Genomic DNA, 25,701 nt, shown 5'->3' with positions numbered 1-25,701 from the left:
TTGACACAAGTATGGAATGATGACACCACATAAATGGGATAACTATGAAATTCAACCAGATTATGTCTGAATATGTAGTGGTAGGGTAAATTTAGTATGGAAAACATTGAATGGTCTTTTTTTTCCAAACTTTTGCAGTGTCCTGAAGTAGATTGTTCTTTTAGTGCACATGAGAAGATTGTCCAGTTTCATTGGAGAAATGTAAGTTCTTGGGTGGGTTTTTTTTTTTTAATTCATGCTTTTTTTATTTCATCGATTTGTTATCTCACAGCTCTTCATTTACCTAGCCTAATAATAAGTAACATTCATGGAGTACTTTGTATTATTCAATTTTATCCTCACAAACCACTGTGTGAAGTAGATAAATATTGGCCACAGTTAATAGATGAAAAAAAAATGACTTGCCCAGGACCTTAGAACTGATTCTTGCACTTGAGTTTCTTGACCATAAATTCTATACTTGTTTTACTCCACTGTGCTGCTTCAAATCATTCTGTGTATTCAGTATTTCTTTAGCTGCCTTAATCAGTTTTGCTTGGGAGGTCATTCATTTGGGTATTTGATGTCAGTTGAGAAATGGTCACATACCTACTTTGTAATCAAAGTTATGTTACTCCTTTTTTCTTTATCAGTAGCACTAATCTAAGCACACAAAAATCACTCCTTTTCCTTTAAGGGAGAAGTCATAATAACGGATAGGTAAAACCCGCTTACTTTGTTTTAAAATTGTCTCTGCTAGTAAATTTAATGTCGAGTACAGAGTCTCCATTATCCTCCATGATACTGGCAATTTAGTCAGAAACATACAATATGAGGGCGCCTGGCTGGTTCAGTCGGAATAGCATGTGACTCTTGATCTCAGGGTTGTGAGTTCAAGCCCCATGTGGACATGGAGCCTACTTTAAAAAACAAAAAGTTAAAAACAAAAACAAAAACCAACACATACGATATGCTTCCTGATGTTCAGCAGGCTTTTTCTCCCTAGATGCATGCTCCTGGTATGAAGAAGATCAAGTTAGACACTCCAGAGGAGATTGCAAGATGGAGGGAAGAAAGAAGGAAGTGAGTCAAGAGTTCAGAACTAGTGAAATGACTTTCTTGTACTGTGGCAAGGCTGAGTACTTCCAAATAATGCCCATCCTGGCCCTAATGAGTAATTTGAAAAAGGAAATACGGCGTTTTTTAACATTGCAAATATTCCTCTGAAAATGACTAGTCCTAATTTTGCTGTTCTTCAGAGTTGGTGTATAGTGAATTTGAGATTGTTACTTGATGGTTTAAAAATAAGCTGACAATTTTTATTAGGGTAGTTTCGATTCGTTGAATTCCACTATAATGATGGTACTAGGGAATGGGGCTGTGAGCTATATTATACGAGGTGGTTATTGAATAAGTTTTGAGAAGACCTAATAGGAGCTCTTTGTAAATAATGTCATAATGGGACCGTACTCTACTCTTTGAGGGAAGCTAGTACATGCCACCTATGTTAGATGTTCAGTGCTCAGGCAGTAATGAGTGGGTGCTCCTATTAAAAAAATACTTTGCTGTGTTTTTCTTTTGATTTTTTTCCCCCCCAACAAAAATCTGTTGAATGACTGTAGTATGCTAGTTAGAGGAAGTAGAGCAATGATACATGGGTTTATCCTTAATTAAAAAAAGACCAGGAATTCTTTCCTGTGAGTAGTGTCTAAGAAATTTGAGCCTTGCCATGTGACTTGTGTCTTTATGCTTATTAGGGAAGAAAGTTTAATAGATGTCTAGCTAGAATAGACTCATGAAAAATCCCAGTAGGACACTTCTACTGTCTTCTCAGAGGAAATATGACAGCTCATCCAGCAGCCGAAACTAGGCAGAACTATGAGAATGATCAGATGCATTTTTAAGTCGGATGGTGTTTTTGTGGAATTAAAAATGAGGAGAGCCTGAGATGAAAAAGGGGACAGTTATCTTCTGAGGTCAAGAAAGATACTTAAAACTCTTTTGACGGGCAGGTCAAATTTTTGCTTTGTTCAACTTAATTTTTTAGTTTATTTTTAAATTCAACATTTTAATGTGTAACGAATAATTTGAGACCGCACTGACTTTATAGAAAGAGGATGTTAGTAAAATTATGGGTATTTATTACCACCATCATCATCCTCGAAGTCTTGGATATGTGAGTGAGATAAGCTTGATCAGATGCCTAAGAAACAATGAAACATGACATGGCATGTTTTATTAGTTTGTTAATATGTGCCATGGGCACAATGTGAGGTTGTGAGTAAATGTACCAATGAAATACACCTTAGGGTATCTTAATGCTTTTATTTAGCACTCACTGTCTCCCTTTTAAACCTCTTAAAATACGTGTTTTTGTTTTTTTTAATATTTGAGTATAGTTGGCACACAATGTCATATTGGTTTCGGGTATGCAGTGTAGTAATTCAGTAAGTATATACGTTATGCCGTGCTCATCCCAAGTGTAGCTGCCTTCTGTCACAACACTATTATAATACCATTGACTGTATCCCTATGCTGTGCCTTTTATCCCTGTGACTTAGTCATTCCATACCTGGAAGCCTGTGTCTCCCACTCCCCTTCAACCATTTTCCCATCCCTCCACCCCCCTCCCCTCTAGCAACCATGAGTTTGTTCTCTGTGTCTATAGGTTTGACTCTGCTTTTCGTTTATTATTTAATTTGTTTTATTTTTCAGATTCCACATATAAGTGAGATCATATGGTATTTGTCTTTCTCTTTCTGGCTTACTCCACTTACCATAATTCCCTCTAGGTCCATCTATGGTATCTTAAGTTTTTAGTTTAAATCTACTTACATGTGTAGTGTTGTGGCAGATGTTATACTGTTAGGTGAAAAAGTTAGTGACTGCCCTTGAAAGCTATGGAGGTAATTCTGTAACAAAAAGTTTTAGAACCAGCTGAGAACACACAGAATTTAGTCAATGTGCATGTAAGTATGAGTTATGAGCACTGTGTGCAGAGATGGATGAGGGTGAAGGCACAATCAGAAGAATTTAGTTTTTAGGCAAGTAGGTCTAGCCAGTCAGCGTGGACTTGGTGGATTTAATAGATTTCAGTCACATCTAAGGCTAACAAATGAAGGAGTTTAGGCCACCCGGAGTAGAGTATACTAGAATGCCTTTTTCTCTTTATCTCCTTGGCAGAATCTTTTTATTTTTTTTATTTTTTATTTTTATTTGACAGAGATAGAGACAGCCAGCCAGAGAGGGAACACAAGCAGGGGGAGTGGGAGAGGAAGAAGCAGGCTCATAGTGGAGGAGCCTGACGTGGGGCTCGATCCCGTAACGCCGGGATCACGCCCTGAGCCGAAGGCAGACGCTCAACCTCTGTGCCACCCAGGCGCCCCTCCTTGGCAGAATCTTATGATCTTGGAAGATCTGTCTCAAATGTCACCTGGTTTATCACTCTTCTTCATTTTCATTTTCTTTAGCTCAGTGCTGCCAGAGTGCTAGTCTGTGATGAGATAAGGAACTTGTATCAGAATGTCAATTGATACATTACTTTTTTTATTGAGAGAAAATCTTGGTAGGAAAAAGATGTCAGCTGATCTAAACATTTTCCTTAGTTACAGAGTTGTTGTATCAGCGGGTGGACTGGCTGCCAATCCAGGGACCGCCTCCGCTAAGGCACTATTGACTCCCTCATTTGGGACAATGTAGCTTGTGAGCACACCGCAGTAGCGTCTGTTACATTATAGCATAGTTATCCCGAGTCTGGCACATCTTTGGTTCTGCTGCACTTTGCACTGTGCCTGGAATTTAGCATGTGGAGATTTGTTGATTGAATTTCTGTGAAGTGGCGCAGGGTAGGAAGACCCAGTCTCAGCACAAAGGGAGCTTCTCCAGTTGCATGGTCAAACTTAGAGTAGTTAGGACCATGACGTGGTTTGACTTAGGGAAGAATTCTGAAGCATGGCCTATCGAAGCACCTTGCTCCCTTTAGCTGGCTTCTTTATAGATACAATTTTTTCTCCTCACAGCTCCCTAAGTATATGGTTATTTTGCTTTGTTTTGTTTTTGCTTTGCTTCTTTGTTTTTATCAATAGGTTATATCTTTTTATTATTTTACACAGGGGAATATTAAAACAAGAAGAATTAACTCCATTTCCTGTCTGATAGTGTTCGAAGAGCGGATGCTGACAGGGTCGAAGATTGTATCCTGCTAGATGGGATGGAAGTGACGTAACTGCTAAAACACTAACCTGTTCCCCTTGCTACTTAGCTCTGACTTTGATCAGTTGGAAGTTAGTGCAGCTCATTGGTGCCAGGCCCTTTTATAAGTGTTTAATTCTTTTGAGGAGGATGACAATGGCTGCAAGACAGCATAGATTATAAAGCAGCTAGGAAGTTAACTAAACTTAGTTGTTGAATCTTACAAGTTTTGAGTTCACTTAAGTCAGTAGGAAACGTCTGAGATGAGTTTCTGATTTGCCAGCCTTGGTTCTCTTATCTCTAGTGGCTGTATAAATTGAATCATGAGCTCTGGGAAAATTAGACACTATTAATAATGGTCACCATTTTCAATGACTCTGTTCTACAAGTCTAGCTATTTCACTCTCTCACAGTCCTTCCCTCCTTCTCAGCATGTAGTCTGGAGGAGTGCAGTGTTCCTTGGCAAAGGGAGGTTGAGCTGAACTCAGATCTAACTAGGAAAAGATGAGGGGAGGCAGGGAGTAGTATCCAGATGGATTGGCATGTTCAAGGAACTTGAGTATAGGTAAGAGATGATAGAAGTTTTTAATAGATGGCAGTGATACGGACAGAAAGAACTAGGTGGATATAAAACATTTGGGAGGTAAGTGGGCACTATTTGGGGATTGAATGATAAGAGGTTGAAGAGGAAAGAGGTTTTGCGGAGACTTTCGGGTTCCTGATATGAGCCCCTGTGAACAGTAAATCCTGGAAGAGGGTTTGGATGTATTGATTTTGGACATTGTTGAGCATGAGGACATTCTGAGATATTTATTTGAAGATGTTGCATAGACATTGGGTCTTGGACCAGACTGGGCTGGAGATATATATTTTTAAATCATGAAGTTATAAATGTAAACACATTCCCCCCAGAGAGAGAGGATAGAGTAAAAGGAGAAGACGGCCTAAGAGAGTAAAAACCAGTAAGACTGCCAAGTGAGAGCTGGAGAGGTAGAAGAAAACTTAGGAATATGAGATGTCATGGAAGCCATTAGAGGGCAGGATTTCAAGAAGGAAGATGTGGTTAGTAGTAATAGTGTAGTTTGTTGTGGAAAGGTGAAATAAAACAAGAACAAAAAGTGACTATTTGATTTTATGACATGTAGGGCCTTCTTGATGTGGACGCAGATGATTGCTCCTTCACCCTTCTTTGAATTTCCTGCCATCTGTCTACACAGCTGTCTGCAGTTCTAACACCCTCCCCAGTGATTCGTAACAAGATGGGTTGTAGTGGATTGCAGTTGCCTTTGCCACCTGCCATTGGCATATCAGATGCTCCCACAGCAGGGTGTATACTTTGAATTCCCCTGACTTTTTGAGACTCATAGCTTATATTCAGATTTCTGCTGTCCTTCACCTCCATGCAATTTTAGCCACTCCCTTTCCTGATCACAGTCTGGATCTAATATTCTGGACTTTTTGCCTGGAAATCTTAAAGCTGGGCATACTCATCTTTCTATAAGTTTTTTTAGTTTTTGTTTTTGTTTTAATTTTTAAGTAATCTCTACACCCAGTGTGGGGCTTGAACTCAAAACCTTGATCAAGAGTCACATGCTCTACCGACTGAGCCAGCCAGGTGCCCTTGGGCATACTCCTCTTTATTATAACCTCCATTCTATCCAGCTCTCACTGTCACCTCTGCCTGGTATGGCACTAGTTGAGACCTCCCATCCCATACTCCCTTTACCTTCTTCTGTCATCCCTTTCTGTCCTCACCTCCCTACCCAGTTTGTTTATTCATTTATTTATTTAAAAGATTTTATTTATTTATTTGTCAGAGAGAGGGAGTGCCAGCGCACACAGGCAGGGGGAGCGTCAGGCAGAGGGAGAAGCAGGCTTCCTGCTGAGCATGGAGCCCAATGCGGGACTCCTGGGATCATCAACTGAGCCGAGGGCAGATGCTTAACCGACTGAGCCACCCAGGCATCTCACCTGTTTTTTTTTAGAGAAATTGGGTAAAAGTGTGTTGATCTGGCTAATAATTGTGGTTGGAAATCAGTAATAATAGCTAATGGTACTTAAACTGCTGTGGTTTTGAACATTAAATTCTTACCATATAGGACAGACCATCACTGGACAAACCAAATTGATCTGTGTTTGAATGCATTACTTTCTAGAGTAGCTTTCCCTATGTGAATATGAACTATGCCCTCTTGTGGTTTTGTGTAAAAAGTGCTTTAAAGGAAAAAATTTCCACTGGCTAGAGAAACTTAAGGTATATTAACATTTGAAGACAAAAACCCGCTTAGGTAGCAAGTGTAAAGGCTCTGGTAGAAGGCTAGTTTGATTTTCTAATGTTAGCGAGAAATCTTAGTAGCCTTTGAATTTATATTATGTTAATGTAAATTATGATATGTTTGTTATGATACCTTATGTTAATATACATTATGATACCTTTGGCTAACTTCTTGACAATCGTTTAGCTTAAAAATTAGAGGTAAACATTTGGTATTTGAAAAGGCAAGGGTTTTATTATATATGGCTGAGGTCACCAAAAACATATAGGAGTAGACACGAGTGTCTACTCGTCTTGCCTTTAAGACTCTTACTCTAATATGAGATATAAGATAAATATATGTGAGATGGCCATGAGACCACAGACAACTGAAGGTTTAATTTTAGCCATGCAGGTATAATAATGTCTGGTCAGGGGGTACTTGGAATCTTTGGAAGGCAGGGCTTCCAAATTTGTTTTGCAAGACCTCTTGTAGGAGGTATAGTGCCCATCCACCCATCCTCCCCATTTATTTTAAGGTATGTTGTACATACAGTGAAATTCATCCTTTTTAATATGTAGTTTCAGCAGATGTATATTGTCATGTAATCGCTGCCACAATCAAGGTATAGGACTGTTCATTAAACCCCCAAAATTCCCTCATGCCCTTTGTGGTCAACTTCTACCCCCAGCTCTAATCCCTGACAACCACTGATCTTTTTCCTGCTCCTATATTCCTATCTTTGCAGAACATGATGTAACTGGAATCATTCAGTGTGTGGCTTTTTGAGTCTGACTCTTTGACTTAGCGTAGTGCATTCGAGATTCATTTATGTAGCAGTAGTTTGTTCCTTTCTGTTGCTATTCTGTTCCATTATATGGATGTACCACAGTTTGTTCATTTATTTCCCAATTGAGGGACGTTTGGGATGTTACCCATATTTGGCGAGTATGAGTGAAGTCTTTGTAAACATTGATGATACAGGTTTTTGTTTTGTTTATATTCTTTTTTTTTTTTTATTTGGGTAAATACCTGGAAGTGGGATTGTTTTGTCATATAATAAGTATAACTTTATAAGAAGCATATGGTTAATTTTATAAGAAACTGCTTTTAGGAGGCAAGTTTTTAAATCAAGATGTGCCTAGTAGGGCTTGGACAGCGTTCAGCTGAAAGAGGATGGCTAGAATACAGTGGTGCTTACATCGGTTAGGATCCTGTTTCAGCAAATGGAACAGCGACCTTACTACCCTAGCTTAGCACAAAGAGGGCTATTTTTCCTGGGTAGAAAAAAAGTCCAGGGCTACTGTTGCCACTTAGCGGTACCATCAGGCACATTTTCTTGCTTGTTGCTTCTTAGTAGGTAGCTTTCATCTTCATGTCCACTAGAAGGTTCCTGCATATCCATGTATTATGCCTTCATTCCAGGTAGGATGATGAGAAAAAGGCAAAAGGCACACAAAGCTGAATTTTCCTCTTTTCACTGGGACAACAATAGCTTTATTTTTTAGATCCAACTAGGAGACTTCTACGTAGCTCTCATTGGCTACAAGTGGGTTGCTTGACCACCTTGGTGACAACAGAGTCGGTAGAACATCCACAGATGAAATTGTTAAGGAAGAGGAGAGAACAGGCAGGTAGTAGTGTTTGCGTCAGTGGTTGGTGGCGAAGTTTAAAGCTCATTGTATTTCAAAACTTGTAAGTGGTTTTTGGAAGCAGGTCTATCTTGAATAAAGGATAAAATTGAACAAGTGTTTAATATGCTAACTGATGATTTTTATGTAAGATAGGTGAGGGCACAGGGAATAGGATAGAGTGTAGTTCTAGTTTCTAGAATGTAGACTGAAGGTATACTATGATAGTGGACAGAAATGTCTTGGAAGAGGAATGGGCAAAACCTTTGAAGTGAATAAATGAAATTACAGATTTGTGAAATTTAGAGATGTTTAAAGAGAATGAGGAAATTGGGTGAGGATGACAATTTGGGATGAAGTTCATTCGTACCTGTGATGTGGCCTTGTTAATACAGTGTTCTGAAATTATCGCTTGGCACTTGCTAATTCATCTGAGGTTATTCCATATCTTGTTTCTGAAGTTCTTTTGCTATAACATGCTCATACATTATTTCTATAAATGTACTTTATTAATAAAAAGTATGGGAAACATTTCTCTTTTGGCACATTTGATAGATTTCTCAAGAATACATTAACATTTTCTCCACTAGCAGTTTTTAAAAAACTTATTATAAAAATATATTTACTTTCTAAATTTCTATCATTCTCAATTTTTAAAAAATGTCATTTGAAGGCCTGAAAAGAATAAATTTCATGTTGATGTGGCAGGATAGTCCTTCTGTCTTGAATTTTCTTTTGAGGGCCACATTCTCTCTGAGGAAGGCACTGTATTCTTTAACATGCAGGAAAGATAAGATCTTTATGTAATTGCTGTGTTAGAAAACCTTGTAAAAGACTTTCATATAGCAAGAATTTTAGAGTTGGAAGAAAATGCTAAAGATTTGCTTGGTATGTTGTTCTTTGTCTTTAAAGGAGGCACATCTTTGCTCTTATTCCTTTATCTATCCAAATCCAGGGATGCCCACTGTGTTTAATTAAAAACTTTAAGTCTTTCTACTAACAGCTTTCAACCCGCCCCTTACCCCACCTCACCCCGCCAGAAGTGATTCTTTCTTAATTCCTGACCTGTGAGGTACAAATGCTGTGTGATTGGGCATTATAGAAAACAGCAGAAGTTGGCTAGAAACACTGAAACATAGTTTACAGTAGATTGTGGGTCCACTAGGTGGAGTAGTTTTGTGATCTTCGTTTCAGTAGTTACTGTGGTGCTGAGGGGATCCTTTTAAACTGTATCTCCATTTCTTTCAGAATTCCAACAGAGGGGGGTCGGCTTCTAAAACATGCTATGTCTTTTTGAAGTTCAGAAAGACTTTGAAATAAAAATACAGTGGTATGGCTTGTGTTGAAACAGTTGTGGGTCAATGCCAATAAAGAGGGATTGTGTTATTATAGAGAATAGGTTTAGGGGAAAAGTCGGTAAGTGGGTGGTGATTTGAGCGGCAAAGAGTCAGAGTATAATGTAACCAAAATGATGGTTCTAGGATCACAGGTGGCACAGTTTTGCCCATTTTATCGATTGCAGTGCTTAAGGATTGTCACTGCATACTTAAGGCTTAGGCAAGGGGAGGGCAAAGGGTAGGGAAGACATGAAAGGAGGAGAAAGAGAAAGGACATATGGTTTCAGGGCCATTTCCTCGTGGAGTATTGGGGAAAGGTGGAAGTATAGTGAAAAAGTGATTTTAGCAGGTAAAAGCAGAGAAACCAACTCTGAAAATAGCACTTGTCACATGCTTTGTAAGTTCATCATACCCGGGTATTCTCTAACAGGAGACACCAGACTAAGTTTTGTCTGTATTTTGTAATTGTGTAACCTCAGACAGTATATGATTTTTTTCTTAACAGTCTTTGGATTTATTTCAAGTGTACTTTAGGAATCTTAACTGTGTTTTGGTTTTTCATGTATCAAAGCTCCAGACTTCTCCTTATTCTTGTATTTCAGTATTATGTTGCTGGAGGGGGCTTTCTGATTTTTTTTTTTTTTGTATGTGTAACATGGTTTTGTGTTTCTGGTTTCCTTTTTTTTTTTTTTGGATCATTTGCTTTCTAGTGCCTTTGTTTTTCCTAGTTTTTAGTCTCTAGGTTCTGTGTAAATAAGAATGGTATACATTTTGGAAGAGGGTTTTACTTTAAGCACTGAAAAGTGGCATCTTCTAGCTTTGCAAGGGCTATTGAAAGATCCCGTAACTTTCAGGAAGTGATACTTTGATCTGCCAGAAAGAGAAAGTGAGCTGTTTTAAAAGACTTCCACCAAAGGAGTTTGCACAGCATCCTTAATATCTTGTTTAAGGAATTCTTTCTTAGACCTCACGAAAAATCCACTTGCCATAACAAACGTTTACATTTTTTCCATTGGGAAGCACTTAGGTAGCATCTGCTCGCTTGTACACGGTACACTGTAGTACGAAATCTTTATTGTTCAGCATATGGCTCAATACGTTAAGGGTCTGCAATACTCAGAAGAAAAATGTTGAAGAGACCCTAGTAGTAAGAATAAGTGCGTTTCGGAGACGTGAAGGGTGTTGAGTAGCTGTGAGTTATATGCCTAGACAGCGTGGGGCCTGTGAAAGTCATCACTGTTTTTCTCACCATTTCTGCTTCTGCATATTTCTGTCTTCAGATTGAGACCAGCTGGCTACCATCCTTTCTGTAAGAGCATTTATTGTCACTTCTCTTCCTCTTTTAGAGGCTGCAAATAGTTCCAGTTCCTTTCATCTTTCCTCAGAGGTTTTAGTTTTCAGCCTGTTAATCATCTTTGAGTCTCTTCTGAATCCCATCCAAGTTTTATTTTTCCTTAACATTCCTTTTCAGTTTAGAAGCACAAAGCTGGACACAGTGCCCTGAGAGTTTCTGACCACTTTTGAGTTCTGCGAGAGGAAGATTTCACACTTGGACGTGTGCCAGACTCCATTTCACATAACCTTAGATGATGTTTGCTTTCCAGAAGTCCAGTCATATGGTGCTGACTGGCTGTCAGATTTTTATCTCCTATGACCTTGATCTTTCCCTCTTATGTTTATTTATAGCTTGTACATTCATCATCTTTTATTTATGGAGTTTACTTTTCTTGGCTGGATAGATCTTGGCTGGAATGCTTGGCACTGTCCTCATTGAAATTCATTGCCTTTTTTTCTAATTATTTCACCACTTACTCAATGTCATTTCCATGCTTATCTTCCAGTGTGGCCAACCTAAAGGTTTCATATTGTCTATGCCATTCAAGTCAGTGATGCAGATGTTAAAAAAAAGAAAAAAAGAAGCGGGGGGACAATGTCCTAGAAACAACGGCAGAATGCAATTTGTTGGTATTTCTTAAAATTTACTCTGATGACTAGCCAAGCTGAGTGGTAGCGGGCTGTCTATGTTTCCCCTCCCTTCGTACTTTCTTATACTCCTAGGATCCGTTCCCTTCACCACCAGAGTTTGGTGCTCGCATCTCCGCACAACTGGGCCGAAGAAGAAAGAAAGCTTTGTCAGAGCAATTCACCTTGCATGCTGTCGTCAGATTTAATCTTAATCACTGCCTTGTACATATCTCTCCCTGTTCTTAATTTTCAGTGGCTCCCCATTGCCACTGAATTAAATATAAAATTTCTAATCTGGTGTTCAAGGCACATTATTTAATGGCCGTGGCCTCCCTTGCTTGTAACCATACATAACGAACCACTTGCCATTCCCTGGATATCTTGACACCTTCTGAGGCCTTGGCTTGTTTGCATTGTTTGCTCTACTTAGAACACTGAAGCTTTTCCACCTAATTTCTATTTATCAACACCATGTAAGACCAGCTTCTTTCATCTTTCTGGATTTCTGGATTTCTCCAGCTAGATATGATCTTTTCCTCCCACCTCGTGTTTTTACTCTTTGGGGTATTTTTATTATGTTTTGACCTTTGTTTTAGTTATTTGTGTGCTTTTTCTCATCCTTCTACCAGACTACCTTTTTTGAGACCTTTTTCTTCCTCATTTTGGTAGCTTTGGGTGTACCTAGTATGTATTTGCATAAGTAGTTGCATAGACTTACTTTTTTAAAATAGCATTTATGGGTACATGGCAAGTAAATGAACTGTATCAGTTTGAGCACATTTTATGATATTTAATTCAGTTTCTAGTGTAAGCTCCTTAACCTGCACATAGACTGGTAGCAAAGTTTGTAGACTGACAGCTGGTTTACATTTTGAGTAGCATTGGCATAGGCTACTTATTTCCCTTAAAAAAAATTCTAGAAAGAATTAAAGATTTAAAATGATTTATTGTATTGGTCATTAATTAAACAAAAATTGCTAAATGCAGTAATTGCTTGATTGCATAATTAAATTTGTACTCTAAAAGCCCTTTTATAATTGACTTTTATTGTTTCTTAGAAACTACCCAACTCTGGCCAATATCGAAAGAAAGAAAAAGTTAAAACTTGAAAAGGAAAAGAGAGGAGCAGTTTTGACAACAACACAGTATGGGTAAGTTCCTTAAAACTGCTTGCATTCTCCATGCTTATTTCAAACAAGTATACTTACAAATAATAAACAAGAGCGTGTACCAAAATCTTAAAATTTCTACACTCTTAATTCTGAAGTCTCTTCTTTTATAACTTTTTTACTTCAGAATTTCTTTAAATTATATTTTTAAATAAGTAGTACCCTATATTCATGTGGTTTTCAAAAAGATTTGTTATTTATATTATTTATTAACAATAAGTCTTTTGTCTTTGTCTCCTAACTAAATGGTTCTCCTTCCCAGAGACAACCCATTTTATCCTTCCAGAGATACTTCATTTGTATATAGCACGTGAGATAATAGTCTTTTCTTTTTTTCCTTTTTGACACTATTCTACACTTTGCTTTTTTTAGCCAAGTGATATACTTGGAGATATTAATGCATAACTATTCTTCAAGGATGTGTAGAATCCTTAGGTGTCCCACAGGGTTTTTTTTTTAAGCCAATTTCCTATTGTCAGATACTTAAGTTCTTACCAGTCTTTTACTAATAAAAATTTGCCATTATTGTCCTGTACATACATTTTACACATATGCAGGTATTCCTGAGGATGGATTCCTAGAAGTGGATTTGCTGAGTCAGAAGATAATATGTGTATTTGTTTTTGTTTTTTATTTTTTGTTTTTTGTTGTTTTTTAAGATTTATTTGTTAGAGAGAGCAATGGAGAGAGCATGGCAGAGAGGGGCAGAGGGAGGGGGAGAGGAAGAGAATCCTGAGCAGACTTCCTGTTGACACAGAGCCTGATTTGAGACTCAATCCCATGACCCCGAGACCATGACCTGAGCTTCAGTCAAGAGTCAGAAGCTTAACTGACTGAGCCTCCTGGGCACCCCAGATACATGTGTATTTGTAGTATTAATGGCTGATTGCCAAGTATCTATCATAGTTAACTCTCCCACCAGCAATGTATGAGACACCCTATTTTCCCCAACCCCTTACCTTCATAGAATTTTTTTCAGAATTTTTTCCATTTTATTTTTTAACTGAAGTTTATTTTTAATATAAATAAAAGACACAAATCTCAAATGTACGACTCAAATTTATACACATACACATACCTACACACCCATGTAACCTCCACACAGATTAATAATATTCAGAACATCTTCACCTCATAAATTTTCCTTACGCTTTCCCTAGTTCATTGTCTCCCCACAATGATAACCTCTTTTCTGATTTCTGTAATCATAGAGTTATTTTACGTGCTCTTGGAACCTTATATAAGTAGTATCATATGATGTATATTCTTTGGTGTGTGATTTCTGTGGTGTGGAATTGTTTTGTAGTATTAACCCATATTGTGTGTAGCTCTAAACTGTTCATTCTTATTGTTGTGTATTACTCATTTGTGAGAATATCCATTCTACTTTTGGATATTTGGGTTGTTTCCAGTTTGGGTTATTATGAATATAGGCTGCAGTGAACATTCTTTTACATGTCTTTTGGGGACCTAAGTTCTCATTTTCACTGGTCATATATATATGCTGAATCATTGGGCACCTGTATGTTTAGTTTTAATAGATAAAGCCAAACAATTTTCCATAATGGTTGTACCAGTTTACATTCCTGCTCATGCATCTGATTGCTCTGTCTTTGGTTCATGCTTGGTTACACCTTTTCCTCATGTCCCCCCATTTCCCTCTTGACTAATGATGGTGGAAAACTTTTTATATGCTTATCAGCCATTTTGGTATTTCCTCGTCAAGTTTTTGACCAGTTTTTAATTGGGTTGCTTCTCTTGATTGGTAGGAGTTATTTACTTAGACACAAATCCTTTCTTGAGTAGAGTAGATATATTGCAAGTACACCCTCACAATTTGTGATTTGCCTTTTTACTGTCTTAATGGGTGTCCTTTTTCCCCCCATATAGTAGTAAGTATTAATTGTTCAAACAACCGGGGTCATTTGGAGTTCAGTTAGACATATCTGCTGATCTTGACAAGGCTCAGTCACAGCTGGGCGTTGGTTAGCTGATGGCTAATCTAGCCTGGCTGAAGGCTGCGATACCTACATAGTTAACCGTTTCTCGTACACTTCTGTGTTTTGCCTAGATTTTTGGTTGTTTGAAGTGGGAGAATAAATCTAGTCCCTGTTACTTTATTTTGGCCATAAACAGAAGTCCCTAATGGTGTCTTTTGATAATAAAGTTCTTAATTTTCATGAAGTCCAATTCATGACCAGTGTTGTTTGTGTTCCGCTTAAGAAATCTTTTCTTACAGCAAGGTCATGAAGCTATTCTTCTATGTTTTCTTTTGGATTTATTTCTTTACTATTCATGTTTGTATCTTGAATTAATTTTTATACATAGCATAAGGATTGGGATTCTTTTCTACTCCCCTCATATGAATTGTGGTTGATCCAGCACCAATTTTGCTATACTATGCAAACACCAACCAAAAGTAACCTGATAACAATAGTATTATTATCACACAAAGTAGGTGTTAAAGAAAGAAGTGTTACTAGAGATATGTATGGATATTTTATAATATTAAAAGGAACAGGAAGCAACAGGAAGACAGAATAATCCATAAATCTATATGCGACTAGTAACATAACTTTAAAAAACATAAAGCAAAAATTATTGACTGCCTCAAAGGAGAACTAGATGAATTCACAGACTTGAAGATTTTTTTTTTTAAAGATTTTCTTTTTTTCTTTTTTTTTTTTTTTAAAGATTTTATTTATTTATTTATTTGACAGAGACAGAGACAGCCAGCGAGAGAGGGAACACAAGCAGGGGGAGTGGGAGAGGAAGAAGCAGGCTCATAGCGGAGGAGCCTGATGTGGGGCTCGATCCCAGAACGCCGGGATCACGCCCTGAGCCGAAGGCAGACGCCTAACCGCTGTGCCACCCAGGTGCCCCAGACTTGAAGATTTTTAACACACCTTTCCCTGTATTTATTAGAAAATGAGCTGTAGGATTTAGAAGATTTGAATACAACTAGTCTAATCTAGAATATTTATATTCCCAACAACTTTTTGTTTATGCAAAGAATATACATGGTATCAAACAGATCATAGAACAAATATGAATAATTTCCAAAGGATTGAAACAATTCAAAAGTTTTATTTTGACCAACGTAAGATAAGCTAAAAATCAATAACGAAAAGATAGCTAAAAAAACTCTAGTGCTTAGAAATTAAGCATTTATTTACTTATTTATTTATTTTAAGCAGTACATTTAAAATGTAAATTTTTAAGACTGACTCAAAAAAAACAGAATAATTTTGTATTTGTTAGCAAAATGAAATCCATAATTAAAAACCTTTTTACAAAAAATTCCAAACATTTATAGAATAAATACCAGTCTTACAAAAATTTTTCCAGCAAATTAAAAATAAGGGAACACTTTCCAACTCATTTAAAAAATTTTTTTTTTTTGAGAGAAAGAGCAAGAGTGGGGGATGGGGACAGTGGGAGAGAGAGAACCTCAAGCAGGCTGAACACCCAATGCAGAGCCTGACAGGGGGCTTGATTTCACAACCCCAAGATCATGACCTGAGCTGAAATCAAGATTTGGAAGCTTAATTTTACTGAGCCACCCAGGTGTCCTTCCAACTCATTTTAAGAGTCCAGTATAGTCTTGATAACAAAACTTGACATTATAATAAAGGAAAATCAGAAGCAAATATCTGTTGAGCAGAGACACAAAAGTCTTAAACAAAATGTTAGCAAATCAATCTGGAAGTAGGAAAAAATGATATACATCATTACTAAGTGGGATTTATTTCAGGAGCAAGGTTAGTTTGGTATTTGAAAATCAAATGTTATTCATCACATGAACAAAATAGAATAAAATGATACGATTATCTTAATAAATAACAAAAAATTTTTGATAAAACTCAATATCTGGTTATGAAAAAAACTTTTGATAAACTAGGAATAAAAGTAATTCCCTCAATCTAATAAAGGATATCTACAAACAGCCTATAGCCAGATTATACTTAGTAGTGAAATATTGATTTTTTTTTCCCCCGAGATTGAGAACAAGACAGAGATGGCCACTATTACCTCTTTTATTCAACATCATAGTGGAGGTCTTGGACAGTATAATAAAGCAAAAAAAAAAAAAAAAAAGGACATACAAAATTTGAAAAGGAAGAAGTAACTGTCATTTGTTAAAAGTTGATGTGATTGGGGGCGCCTGGGTGGCACAGCAGTTAAGCGTCTGCCTTCGGCTCAGGGCGTGATCCCGGCGTTGTGGGATTGAGCCCCACATCAGGCTCTTCTGCTATGAGCCTGCTTCTTTCTCTCCCACTCCCCCTGCTTGTGTTCCCTCTCTCGCTGGCTGTCTCTATCTCTGTCGAATAAATAAATAAAATCTTAAAAAAAAAAAGTTGATGTGATTGTGTCTGTAAAAAAAATCCAAACAAATCTATAATTACAGTTAATAGTGAATTTAGCAAGTGTGCTGAATACATATAAAATCAGTATTTTAAAAAAGCAGTTATATGTCTACATGCTAACAATAATTAGAAAATGAAAATTAGAAGATACTATTTGTGATAGCATCAAAATATTAAATACCTAGGAATACGTCTAACAAAAGTCTTGTAAGACCTCTATACTAAAAACTAAAATGTTGCTTAAAAATAAAGCCCTAAATAAATGGAGGAATATACATAATGTTCATGGATTAGAAGACTCTATATGATTTTCTCTCCAAATTTATCCCAATCAAAATCCCAGCAAATTTTGTTTTGTTTTGTAGGGTGGTGGAAGGGGGAGTTAGTATTGACAAGCTTTAAAATTTATATGAAAACCCGAAGGATCTAGACAGCTAAGAAAGAGATGGAGGTAGTGTGGTGTTGTCCAAAGATAGGTAAATAGGACAGATCCTCTGGCAAACAGTCACCTGACTTATGGCTGATGGCAATTTGGTGTAGTGGGGAAACGATAGTGTTTTCAACCCTTTCCTTTTAAACTTTTGTATCTGTATACTTAAAAGTGTATTTCTTAGAGAATATATAATTTGGTCTTATTTTTTATTATCTCGGCCAACAGTCTGTATCTTTTAATTACATTTAAAGTAATTACTAATATAGTTGGGTTTTAGTCTACCATTGTTCTATTTGTTCTTTTTTAATATGACCTGTTTTTTTCTTTATTTCCTTCCTTCTTTTGTTTGTTTGTTTTTTGTTGTTGTTTTAAGTAGGCTCCACACCCAGCCCCAACAAGGGGCTTGAACTCATGACTCTGAGATCAATAAGACCCTGAGATCAAGACCTGAGTGGAGATCAAGAGTTGAACACTTAACCGACTGAGCCAGTCAGGCACCCCCCCCTTGCCTTCTTTTGAATTAATTAAATATTTTTTTAATGTTTTATTTCTTTTCTATTAGCTTTTTAGTTATAATTATTCCTTAATCTCTACTTCATGTGTATCTACATCTTTACTTACATTATCTTTGTGTATAAGTATTTTTGAGTGTTGACTAAATAAACTTTTCCTTTTAAATTATTGTCAATCAACAGTGTAAAGGAACTACTCCCTCAAAGGTGGGGGTAGTGCAAATACCAGATGTACCACTTTCAGTGAAGTCCTATTGGTCTGATCAGGTAAAGGTCATTCCAGAGGCACCTGGCTGGCTTAGTTGGTAGAGCATGAGACTTGATCTTGGGGTTGTATCTAGCCTCATGTTGAGTGTGGAGATAACTTAAAAAAAAACCAAAATCTTAGGGCCCCTGGGTGGTTCAGTCAGTTTAGTGTCAGCCTTTGGCTCAGGTCATGATTCCAGGGTCCTGGGATCGAGTCCCACATCAGACTCCCTGCTCAGCAGGGAGCCTGCTTCTGCTTCTTCCTCTCCCTCTGCCCCTCTCCCCCATTTGTTCTGTCTCTCTCTTTCTCTCTCTTTCTCTTTCTCTTTCTCTCTTTCTCTTTCCCTCTCTCTCTCAAATAAATAAATAAAATCTTTTTAAAAAATCTTATAAAAAACAAGTCATTCTAACTCATTCACGAATGTGAATACCTTAAGATGATCATTTAAAAGCCATCTGTAGTCAGGTGCTATTGGAGCAGGATACAGGGAAGGCACCTGTGAATCAGAGCCTAAGGAAAGTAGCATCTCTTCATTATTCTCATGGGGCCATTGGGCCTGAGGCCAAAACTACCTGTTTTACCTGTGATGATAAATGTATATTTGAGGCCTGACTTCGGTGGTTGCACATTGGAAATTGGTCCATGGTTTTCTGCAAAATTTGGAGTATATATATGATTTTTTGGAATGAGACTCGGTAAGGATTATGGTGACCCTAAAAGGATTAAGAACTTTTGGATTGCAGAAATATTAACCAAATATGTTGGTTTAGAAAATTATTTAGAAATTGTTCTAATAACTACCATTTATTAAGGGCTCAATGTGGCACTTTATATTAATTCTATGTCTCTACGATTCCCTTTCAACAAATGAGGGAGTAAACAGACACAGGGATATCAATATTGTCCAAGAGGCACAGCTAGTAAGTGGCAAAATTAGAATTTGAACCCAGATTCCTAATTTCTGTATTCCTAACTGCAGCCTCCATTATTAATGAAAAAAAAAAAAAAAGAATTCTGCCAACAAATGACAAATTAGAAAAAACATGTATTTTTGTGAAAACTCAGCCCTACCAAAGGATACCTTGTATTGTTGTCTGTTGCGAATGTATAATGAACCTTTTTTGGAAAATTTTTTCCTACACGGTTTATCTTAGAATATGCTCAAACAAGCATTTGTTTTCCTTCAAAGAGAAGTAATTATAGTTGTTGAGAGGGCACTTGATTTGAGGTAGCTGTGAAATTGTGCTCAGTTTCTGATCTTTAAGTTTATCCTGTAAAGTGAAGAGAATAATGCCTGTCTAATCTACTTTCAAAGAGTTGTCATGAAGGTCAAACAAGGCAGCATACTTGTAAATGCGTCAGAAACTTTCAAGACTCCTGGAAAATGAATAGACAAGAGTTAACACACTTTAAAATCTAAAAAACACTTTTATTTTATGTACAATCGGAATGAAAGAATTCTGCCTATTGACCACTGTTGATCATACTACATAGGCCATTTGCGGAGGGGTTAAAATATGGGAGGAAATATGCACCTCAGAATTAATAAAGTGTAGTATACCGTGGTATGTTATTCTTTTCAAGATCTACCATAAAGTTCCCTGTCTTTGGAAGCCATTGAGTTTATTTATTCGGATTTCTTTAGTGTCCCGGGCTCCACATGACTGATAGGGCAGCTGTTTCTTTTGCATTCAGTACTCTCCTTTAGATTTTTCTTGAGAGATCAGCGCCTTTTATATATAGAATTGCATTTTTCTCACTGCAGCAAGATGAAGGGGATGTCCAGACATTCACAGATGGCAAAGATCAGAAGCCCGGGCAGGCATCACAAATGGAAAAATGACCGTGTTGGACACCAAGCAGCCTGTGATTCGAAGCCTGAAGGTGCACCTGAAGCAAATGCAGACCCTCTGGGTGTTCTGGCAAACACTGACTCTGGTAAGCTGAACAGGGAAGTGGTGCGTTTGTAAGCCTGTCGACCATGATGCTGGAGTTGATTCTTCACAGCGTCGTTTGTGGAGAATTTAATGGCAAATATGTATAAAAAAAAAAAAATAGAACGATGCTTTTGTTTTTATTTGTAGTAGGAGTGTTTTGTCAAAACCCTAATTCTGGACATCTTTTCTGAATCTTGGGGAGTGGGTGCATGAGGCAGGCAGGATGTGAAAGAAAGATGATATCTATTGGATAATTTTCATAGTATGGTGTGATCTTGGAAATGTTCTTAAGATTGGTCTGTATGGGGGCACCTGGGTGACTCAGTAGGATAAGTGTCCGACTTTTGATTTTTGGCTCAGGTCATGATCTCAGGGTTATGAGAAGGAGCTCCACATGGGGCTCTGCTCTCAGAGGAGAGTCTGCTTGGGATTCTCTCTGTCTCTCTCCCTCTGCCACCCCCTTTCCCCCTGCGCTCTGACTCTCTCTCTAAAATAAATAAATCTTAAAAAAAAAAAAGATTATTTTGAATGTATTAATGCTGTAGATTCAAATTTGCTCAATTTTGTTTGTTTCTCCCCACTTATGAGGTGCGTAATTTCAGTGGAAGCCAGTATTATTTATGCTGCTGAGCATGAATATGCTCTCTTTGGGTAAATAATATTATTTCATTGTATTTGATACTGTTCTCCCTCAGCGCATAGAATATATTGCTATTAGCTTTGAATTCCCTTACTCTTGCTTAATAAGTTGAAAAATTAAAGGACCAGAATGCTGCTGACCACACAGAGATATCATCCAGCCTCTGAGGCTCCATTTCCCCTTCTGAAAAGTGAAAATGTAGATGTAAATATTTCTACCCCCTCCCTTCCAATAACATCATGAGGCTTTATCTTATTGTATGTGTTTTCTCTTCCGCAAAGGAGTGGTATTAGTGAGTGGGCTGATGCTAGCACGCTCTGTTTAGCTTAGAAGACAGTGGCTTCTATGATAAGCACATGGCAAATTATTAAACTTACGGATGGCAAGAAATTGGGATAACTAACTGAATTAGGTTGGAAAGGATTGTGGCATAAGGGAGTGTAAGATATCATTTAGTTAGAATAATAGTAATTATTTTAACACCCACTAACACTTACTGAGTAAGGTACCTAGGGTGCTCTACCTGCTTTCTACATGCGAACTCTTTTCCTCATCCCAGACCTCTTTCAATGAGCATGTGCTGCTACTTGCATGTTAGAACTGAGGAGCACAGGGTACGTAATTTACCTCAGCCCCGCTGTTAGTTGGCAGCGGTGCCAGACTTTGAATTTAAGAGTCTGTTCTACTAGACACTACGCTTCTTCTAAATGTGAAGTCTGAATTTATCTAAAAAATATTGTATGAGCCTAGGATAGTTGGAGATGTGGGAGAGAGTTTAGGAAAGGCATCTTTTTATCCTTGCCGTTAGCAAGGAAAAGGCAGATAACATTTGGGGCCAGCTCTGAGTTTACTCTTGGGCACTGATTTTTTTCCTTCAAAAGTTGTAAGAGTCCACACAGTTCTTCAGATTTACAGTGAGTGACCTTGATGATAAAAACCCTCTGTATCCAAATAAAAACTTTCATGTCATTAAAATACTTGAAACACAAATACAAAAACTACTGTTATAATTAGTAAATTACTAATCTGAAAATTATGTAATTCTTCACTTCATGCAGTTCTCTAAATGAACATTCAAGGGACTCTAATGTTGAATAGTCTTCATTCTGTTAGCTTTGGTAGATGGGTAATTCTGTTTTCTTTCTCTCTCGCTCTTTTTTTTTTTTTTTTAAGTAATCTCTACACCCAACGTGGGGCTTGAACTCAAGACCCTGAGATTGAGAGTTGCATGCTCTATGGACTGAGCCAGCCAGGCCGCCCTCTGTTTTCTCATTTTTATTTTTTATTTTTTTTAAAGATTTTATTTATTTATATAAGAGAGAGGGGGGAGAGCACAGAGGGAGAGTGAGAGGGAGAAGCAGACTCCCTGCTGAGTAGAGAGCCTGAAGTGGGGCTTGATCCCAGGATCCCGAGATCATGACCTGAGCCAAAGGCTGACGTTTAACTGACTGAGCCACCCAGGGGCCCCTGTTTTCTCATTTTTTTTTTTTTTAAAGATTTTATTTATTTATTCGACAGAGAGAGAGAGACAGCCAGCGGGAGAGGGAACACAAGCAGGGGGAGTGGGAGAGGAAGAAGCAGGCCCACAGCGGAGGAGCCTGATGTGGGACTCGATCCCATAATGCCGGGATCACGCCCTGAGCCGAAGGCAGACGCTCAACCGCTGTGCCACCCAGGCGCCCCCTGTTTTCTCATTTTTAAAGAAATATTTCAGTGTGTGGTAATCTGGTGAAATACCAACAAAAAGATGCTTATGTATTTTGCTCTATTTAAGCCTGCATCTAGGTCTTCAGCAGATGCTTTAGATGAGAGAAACAGTAGTATCTTTCATCCTCATGGTAGAAGGTGTTTAGTCAGATTCCTAAGAGCAATTGTATGAAAGGCCTCAAGTAATTTTGTTTGGTATAAATGTGGAAACCTTTACTTATGCTGAGGGTCAAAGATGATTATGTAAGATTTGAATATAAAAATCTTACAATTAAGTTATACATTTATAATATTATTCTTTAAGGAAAAACCAATGATCAAGTTAAGGTAACTTAATTTTGTAGGAAAGATTTCGTTTAAATATATGTTATCCTTTACCTGGGATTTCTTCTGGACGTTTACATTTTCCAAATTGATGTTTAGACCGTTGGTTCTTCAGCTTTTCACTGCAAGTATAGTTACAGAAAATGACATGTGCCATTTTTTCACATGCCCGGATAGTCCCAGCATGTCTGCTTTCTGATCTGTCAGTGTGACACTTGTTTGGAAGCAGCTTGCTTCTCTCTGGGCCTCTCTTGCTTCTCTCTTCTCTCTTGCTTCTCTCAACCTTAAGATCAGTTGTTGTGCCCATTATTCAGGTTGTTGTTGGCAGGGCAGGTTTGCAGTGATGTGGCCCTATTCATGCTCTCAGGTGGCAGTTAATACTTTTCATCACTAATTTCACTTTTAAAATGAAGATGTCCTGATGCCTTGTATTTTTTTTTTCCTTTTTTTGGCTCAGAACCTTATCTGGATAGCAGCATTCACATTTTAAACAACAGTTCTTAAGGATCTTCACAGATCTGTTTCATATCATGCTTAGAAAATCAGTATTTTTTGTGATAATTGGTAGTATGTGAACTTTCATTCATTGTGCAGGTGCTTTAAACTGGGGATTGATATTGTTTCAAAGGGAAAGCCTGTAATTTGAGTCTGCAAATTAATCAGTTTTGAATATGGCCTGTTTTCACTAGATGTCCTTAATGGTGCCGTTTTTTATTTATTTATTTTTTAGTTCCTTGTATGTTCTGCTAACTAGTGTCCTCTAGGTGTTGTTGTTGTTTTAAATCTTTTTTTGATATTTCATCAGTTAGGACCACATTTATTTTGTGGCTTTTGTTTAAATGTATATACAACATGTTTTATGACTTTCCTGACCTGTGGTTTTAATGAGTGTTGTCTGAGCTAGAAAGCGAAGAGCTGGTCAGTAAGGTGCATCAACCATCAGTGACTGAAGTGCCTTCGCATTCACAAAATGAAAAAGATCCAATTTGGTATTCATTCATTATAGTTTAAATATCGCTATTGTCATAGAACATGGGGGGACATCAGTGTATGCACTGACATTAAGCTTGGTGGGCTTCTGGTGTTTAAATGTAGATGTTAAAATAAGAATATAAGCTAGCCCATCAGCTGTCAGGAATGCTCATTGTTAATGTTTGTTTTTGAGAGTTGGAAACCATAAAGCAAGGTTTCCATTTTTTACGGTGACTTTTTCAACATATTGCGTTTTCTTTAGGGTACTTAATCTATAGGTCTTCTTGGGGCTAAAGTATGTAATTGTGTTTCACTTCATAAAGGCAATAAGAAATAGTAAGGGGATGAAGGGGGGGAGAGACAAGTAAAGAAATAAGCTGTAGAAAGAATCCAGACAGGAAGCTTTTACAACTAGTGTTTATACTTACACAAGATTTACAAAGGGCGTTTTTTGTTTTTTTGGGTTTTTTTTCTTCTCATTTCAGCAGGGATTTACTTGAGGTCCTACATTCTGCTTGTCCACCATTGTAATTCAGAGAAGTTTCTCTGAAACTTCAAGAAATTCATAGTCCAGTGATAAATTTTAGATTAATATATATATATATATATTTGGTCAGAGGGCACATGATGGGTATGTATGAGATAGAGAGGAGAGATTTACTCTAAGAGAAGTATTGCTAGGGCTTTAGCAGTAAGAGTAATTATTTGAGCTGGTATTTTGTAATCATTTTAAAGTTTGATTTTATCATCTTCATTACTCCTGTCTTTATACTGGCATTTTTAGTTTAGAGAGGTGTTTTGTCTGTTTTTGTTAAAAAGTGAGTGAATTTTCTTCAGTATTATTTTGCCAGCCAGTAAGTGCCTTCAACGTAATCTTTCCAACTGCTGAAAATGCCTATATTCAAACTGCTGGTAGATCCAAGGGACTTTGGGAACAGCCCCCCCTTTTTTCAGATGAAAAGTCACTATAGAGGATGTTTTGATAGGGCCAAAAGGACGATACCTCTTTTCAAAGTGTTATTACGTGTCATGGATTCCTGAAACATAACTGAGGGAGGACGACCTAAGGGGGCAATTGTTCATTTGTGTGAACTCCTAACTCCTACCCATGGGGAGACATTCCAGTATAGTGAACTTTGTGACAGTCCTGGTAATGAGTATGCCAGGCATCCAGTTTGTGGTTCTCCAGTTGAAGAAACCAGGGCCTTTTGGAGAAATGATTGATTGTAGAGCTGGGACAGAGAAAATAACAAAGTGAACGTAGAGCATCTTAATAGCGCCAGAAGGTTAGAAAGTGCTCAAAAATCCATCAGGATTGTGGGCATGTCAGAAGGATATAGGGACCAACTGGAAAATGCTCCAGATAGCCAAAGTTGGAACAATTCAAGCCACAAAATAAATAATAATAGATTATAACCCAAAGAATAAAATAAATACCCATGAGTCCATACTGATACAAATAAGAAATGGGGAGGGAGGGACAGATCTTTCAGAAAAATTCTAATTAATAAATGTAGAAGAAATGAAGGAAACAAAAAGTCATCATTAAAACACCACAGTAATAATTGTTTCAGGCAAGACCTACTGACGAATGGTAAAATTAGTGGCAAAACTTTAAAACAGGGTATTTATGTAGTTTCAAAATATCTCCCCTTAAATATTACTTACTATGGTGGTTTTAACATGTCTAAATTTCTTTGATATTCCTTACTCTAAGAGGGGAGGGGGGAGCTTAATTCCCTTCCCCTTGAATGTGGGCTAGCCTTAATGAATCCTTAAAAAAAAAAAAAAAAAAAAAGAATAATGAAAGAGAAAAATCATAACTTTATAGCAAAGAAACCAGGCAGACCACCAAGAGCTCAAGGTTACCACCACTAGTAATAAGTCATGTTGATGTCATGGACTCCTGGTATGATGCAACGAGAAGGGCACTACCTAAAATCCATAGCCTCTGTGTAATCATCATAAAACATCAGATAGACCTTAGCTAAGGGCCATTCTACAGTAACTGACCAGTAGTCTTCAAAAGTGTCAA

The 25,701-nt window shown here is 37.5% G+C and overlaps 1 protein-coding gene across 2 annotated transcripts in view; it reads left to right on the top strand.

The window, feature by feature from the left end:
- Positions 1 to 25,701, top strand: part of NUFIP1 (nuclear FMR1 interacting protein 1) — a 44,157-nt gene that overhangs the window by 5,554 nt on the left and 12,902 nt on the right. For both annotated transcript variants that reach the window (XM_044381824.3, XM_026493304.4), the window contains exons 4-7: positions 139 to 201; positions 986 to 1,062; positions 12,417 to 12,509; positions 19,852 to 20,024. In XM_044381824.3, the coding sequence (XP_044237759.3) occupies positions 139 to 201; positions 986 to 1,062; positions 12,417 to 12,509; positions 19,852 to 20,024 (406 nt within the window). The remainder of the gene's footprint in view (positions 1 to 138; positions 202 to 985; positions 1,063 to 12,416; positions 12,510 to 19,851; positions 20,025 to 25,701) is intronic.

Source organism: Ursus arctos, unplaced genomic scaffold (genome assembly GCF_023065955.2).
Source record: "Ursus arctos isolate Adak ecotype North America unplaced genomic scaffold, UrsArc2.0 scaffold_10, whole genome shotgun sequence".
Classification (NCBI taxonomy): Eukaryota; Metazoa; Chordata; class Mammalia; order Carnivora; family Ursidae; genus Ursus; species Ursus arctos.
This window is presented reverse-complemented; position numbering and strand designations above follow the sequence as displayed.